This window comes from Hippocampus comes, unplaced genomic scaffold (genome assembly GCF_001891065.2).
Source record: "Hippocampus comes isolate QL1 unplaced genomic scaffold, H_comes_QL1_v1.1 scaffold562, whole genome shotgun sequence".
Classification (NCBI taxonomy): domain Eukaryota; kingdom Metazoa; phylum Chordata; class Actinopteri; order Syngnathiformes; family Syngnathidae; genus Hippocampus; species Hippocampus comes.
The window spans coordinates 464,105-468,969 of record NW_017805537.1 but is presented as its reverse complement, the minus strand read 5'-3'; the positions used below and the strand labels follow the sequence as shown (position 1 = coordinate 468,969).

General features: G+C 49.0%; 1 protein-coding gene across 1 annotated transcript in view; it reads left to right on the top strand.

Annotated features, from left to right (window-relative positions):
- Positions 1 to 4,555, top strand: part of dsg2.1 (desmoglein 2, tandem duplicate 1) — a 10,305-nt gene extending 5,750 nt beyond the window's left edge. The window contains exons 9-15 of the mRNA XM_019878337.1: positions 62 to 326; positions 585 to 727; positions 1,064 to 1,285; positions 1,967 to 2,209; positions 2,454 to 2,584; positions 2,660 to 2,902; positions 3,094 to 4,555. Coding sequence (XP_019733896.1) covers positions 62 to 326; positions 585 to 727; positions 1,064 to 1,285; positions 1,967 to 2,209; positions 2,454 to 2,584; positions 2,660 to 2,902; positions 3,094 to 4,140 — 2,294 coding nt within the window. The 3' untranslated portion in view covers positions 4,141 to 4,555. The remainder of the gene's footprint in view (positions 1 to 61; positions 327 to 584; positions 728 to 1,063; positions 1,286 to 1,966; positions 2,210 to 2,453; positions 2,585 to 2,659; positions 2,903 to 3,093) is intronic.
- The last annotated feature ends 310 nt before the right edge of the window (positions 4,556 to 4,865 follow it).

The following is a 4,865-nucleotide window of genomic DNA, read 5'->3' as shown; positions in this document are numbered from 1 at the left end:
GGAGGAGGAGGAGGAGGAGGAGGAGGAGGTGGTGGAGGCGGAGGAGGAGGAGGAGGAACAGGTGGAGGAGGAAGTGTCAGCTGGTTACAAGGTTTCAGCAGTGGCATGACGAGTACCACCGGAGGAGTCACGTGGAAAGGCACCACATACAAAACCTATCCCATCAAAATCAAGGTCAAGAACCAGCGCGAGGGTCCACGTTTTGACCCCAAAGTAAAAGTCATCACCATGTCAGAGGGAGGCAGCTCAACCTTCAACATGAACAACATCATTACTCGCTACGCTGCGCTAGACGGCGATACGGGGAAACCAGCCGAGAACGTGAGGTGAGTGGCTACACCGGCACAATAATAATAATAATAATACATTTTATTTATAAGCGCCTTTCAAGACACCCAAGGACACTTTACAATGTGCTACTACTTTTGACTTGATCGTAAAACTATAATAAATCAAAACAAAATACTGAATAAAAATCTGCTTTTTTAGTAGTGGTATGTTTATGAACCGTGATATAGTGGAGGAACACTGTAAAAAATTATACACAGACCTGAACCAGTCTGTGCGTGCGCATTGGGTTGCAGGTACGTTAAAGGTTCGGATCCTGACAACTGGCTCACCATTGACCCGAAGACCGCCGATATCAGACTGAACAAGATGCCTGACAGAGAGTCCACTTTGTTAGTGAACGGCACCTACTACGCCAAAGTACTCTGCATTTCTGAAGGTACATAACCACAATCGGCTCCTGACTCTGTACATACCAGGTATACGTTGAAGTTCCCAAGGGAAACGTGTCTTGTAGACAATGTAAAAAAACAGTTTGGATGCCATAGAAACAATAAATACATTTGAAAAGGGAGCGGTTTGTGTTGCTCTGGTGACAAAGTAGTCTCTTGTCCTTCGATGTGGATATTGCCCAACAAAATGTGGTAGCCTTTAATAGAAGTCTGTAAGGGTGGGCGATGATTCTCCGGGTGTGTGTCGACATGTGGTGTTGGCGTAGCGTTCTTAGCCGAAAAAAAAAAAGACTCGATGTTAATTGCCTCTTCCCCATAAATAGATGCACCATCGGGCACCGCCACTGGGACTGTAGCTATCCAGGTGGAAGACTTCAACGACCACTGCCCCACCCTCACCAGTACCCTCGAGACTCTGTGCATTCCCGAGGAGGCGGCCATTATCAGCGCTGTCGACGAAGATGACTTCCCCAACGGAGCTCCTTTCACTTTTGAAATCATCCCAGAGAACACTCAGGGAAAATGGCAGGTGGAGCATCTCAACGGTGAGGAGACAACGTCCAGTGTGTTTTGGATTCATCTGGGAAAAAGCCGGGTCGATACGCGAGTCGCTCAAAGGAGTTTCATTCTGGGACTGTTTCGATGTGATGTGAAAAAGTATCTTTTTTGCTCAGTGGGACATAGATTTGACAGTCATCAGCATAGCAATGGAAGAAAATACCATGTTTCCTTAAGATGGAAGCCAATGGGGGCAGATACAGTGAGAACAGCAGAGGCCCCAGAATTGAGCCCCGTGGAACACCAGACATGACAGCGGGGCAGTATGTGACTCAGAGTAGCCAAGGTTAACACAAACATATGAGTTGAGTTTAGTTGAGATAAATAACCGAGTCCTGTTATCGATGATTGGCATCATGGCGTTGAGTGACAGTGATTTTGCAAGATAAATATGCGGGTCAATGGCGTTTTAAATCACACAATGTTATTTTTTAAAATCACGCCGATTATCAATCAAGAAAAGTTTTTGTCATAGCCGTGTATCTTGTCGGTGAACACACTGTTGCTTTGTGATTGGTCCGTACCACTCGAAGCCAATCGGCAACGGATTCTCTAGGTTTTGTGAACTCATAAATAGTGCGAGAATCCATCTTGAAGGCAAGGTTAGGTTTGGATCTCAGTCTGCTTTAATTTCAGGCGAAATCTCACTGATGAATTTTTGTGGGCAGATACCGCGGCAATCCTGAGAGCCCAACAGTCCTTATGGCCTGGTAACCAGGAGGTGGAATTAATGGTGAAGGATGCGCAAGGACAGGCGTGCCCGGAGCCGCAGAAGGTGACAGTGCAGGTGTGCACCTGCGAGGACGGAGTGGTTTGCGGAGCCCGAGGTGGAAGGGGTCAGCCCAACAAAAAGTCTGAGTTGGGACCCGCAGGCATCGGTCTCCTGCTGCTGGGCTTGCTGCTACTACTGCGTAAGTGAAAATTTGCCTCCGTTTGGGTGAGGGTAGAGCCCGCCCAAGCCATGAGCCAAAACAGCACCTGCTTATGCTTCCAAAACCACAAGGGGTCCTCCAAGAGCAATTGACTGTGAAAAGAGCCTGGAGTACACTTTTCTCAATCATCCTACTGTAAATGTTCATTTGAATCAGTTGCGTTGCAGCAGGGAGAGATGGAAAACATGCAGGATAACGGCCCGATATTTTTGTGTTCCCACAGTCATCCCTTTACTGCTGCTCTTCTGCCAATGCGGTGGAGCTGCAGGCCTACCAGGAACCTTTACCAATCTGCCTTTTGACACTAAATCACATCTCATTAATTACCACACTGAGGGCCAAGGAGAGAACACGGTGCGTAACTGGAAAATGTTCTGTATGATCTGTAATTTGGAAGAAATGTACTGACTAACGTTTGAACCATCACAGGAGGTGCCACTCATGAACATGCCCACGCAAGTGGATGCTGTGGATCTCCAAAAACAGGATGCACAATTTTACACGGATGGGAGGAACATGCACAGCTTTCAGGAGGACTTCGGAATCAAAAGAGATTCGATGATGGGAATGAGAAACCAGCGAAGGCTCTACTCTGAGTTCCAAAGGGAGTCAGGGGCAGCTTATGATGATATCGGTTTCCCGCAACACATCCTTGCACAGTACTATGCTCAGGTACGGACTTTATATGTCCTAATGAGAGGTGTCGAAAGCACTCTGTACTGAAGCCGAAGTAAAGATACTTGTGTAGAAAAAGACTCTGGGCAACAGTGAAGTACTAAATTTAACTTGTTCAGTTAAAGACAGACGAAAACAGTTGCTCCTAATGTTTGTGATCAAAACATGTCTTTGTCCTCCCTCAACAGAAGTTGAGTGGCGGAGGAGAGGACCTGGCAGTGAAGGACGCGCTCTTGGTGTACGACAACGAGGGCCAAGGCTCCCTGGCCGGCTCGGTGGGCTGCTGCAGCCTCCTGGAGAACGACAACGATCTGCAGTTCCTCGACGACCTCGGGCTCAAGTTCAAGACCCTGGCAGAGGTGTGTGGCGGCAAAAAGATCCAAACAGAAGTCACTCCGCTGCCCCCGAAAGTCGTGGTTGAACCGAGGCCAGAACCCCCCAAGCTGCAACCGGTTATCCCCAAAGTAGAACAGACCGTGACTCAGGTGGTGAAAGAAAACACGACAACACGGAACAAAGGGAGGACCACCGTGATCGAAGGGGTGGAAAATCAAGGTCAGATGTTCCTGCTCCAGCAGCAGCAGCCGGTCTACTACACCGCCGCCGCCCCTGTGCTGCAGCCAATGCAGTATGTGGTCCAGCCACAAGTCCAGAATACCATGCTGCTGGCTGAGGCGCCGGCTACCAACCTCCAGGGCGTGATGCTGGCGGCTCCGCAAGGCATGCTGGTGCAAGGACAGACGGTGGTGTCTGGCGGGCAAGCCCAAGCCCCTGGCGTGGTGCTGGTTACGGGTACCCCTGGATCACCCACAAAAGGCATGATCGTACAAGGACAGACAGTAGTATCCGGCGGAAAAGCCCCAGGTTCTGGCCTGGTGCTGGTTACCGGTAAGCCGGGATCACCGACACAAGGCATAGTAGTCCAAGGAAAGAAGGTAGTGTCCGGGAAACAAGTCCAAGGGCCTGGCATGATGCTCGTAACGGGCACGCAATCAGGAACCTTACCCGGCTCCCAGACCATAATAGAGAGCAAGATTCCTGTGGGCAAAGTGGTGAGGACGAGCCAGACCTCCATCAAACAAGGCGGCGTCCAATTGCCAGACCTGGGCTTGCCCCAGATGAGCAACATCTCTGGATCTCACAGCACCACGATGACATCATCCAGTACCGGCGTGAGCAGAGTCCCGACATACCGCAAGGTGGTGCTACAGGAAGAGAAACTCACTGAACTGTGAGAAGGGCAAATGACTCTTGAAAGCAACTTTCGTCAAGGCGGCTCCTCAAGTATTTTGTTAGCGTGCAGGTTTTATTGGTGGTGGATGTTCTGCAGCAGCTTTGCCTCGGAGCGAAGCTACATGCGGCTGCACGTTCATGCTATCTGGCTCCTACCCGTCATGCGTGTTACGCTCTTTCTCAAGCAACCAATGTGGAGACCCTACCAGACACCTCATGGAGATTCTGTGTCTGTTTGCATCGGAACGGAGACCACGGAGCTCCAAAATGAGCAAAGTGCTCCGTTATCTCTTTGTTGGATATGTTGGCTGGGACTCCATGTTTCTGCCAACGAAAAAAAAAAATCTCTTGGCCTACTTTCATAACCAACCTCGTCAAGTGGCAAATCTTTGGTTTGGCCTGGACTGGGTTTTTTTTAACATTTTTCTTTTTGTGAACCTTCTGGATGAAAGCGATGCAACACCTGAAACATTACATGGACAGAAAGTCTGCTGCTTTGTTGGGGGGTAGGGGGAATTTCCTTCATTTTGGTGTGTCCTGAGTGAAACGTATGTTTTGATTTGTTCTCATTCAACAATTCCCAGATGTCTTAACGAGATATATTCCACATGTTTTTGCCAAAATACCAAAAAGGATCGCGTACGACAGTACACATTTCACCTTCTAGTCTTCTTGCTGAAATTCACCAGATTTTTTTTCCGGGGGGGGGGCGGTGTTCCTGACTCGT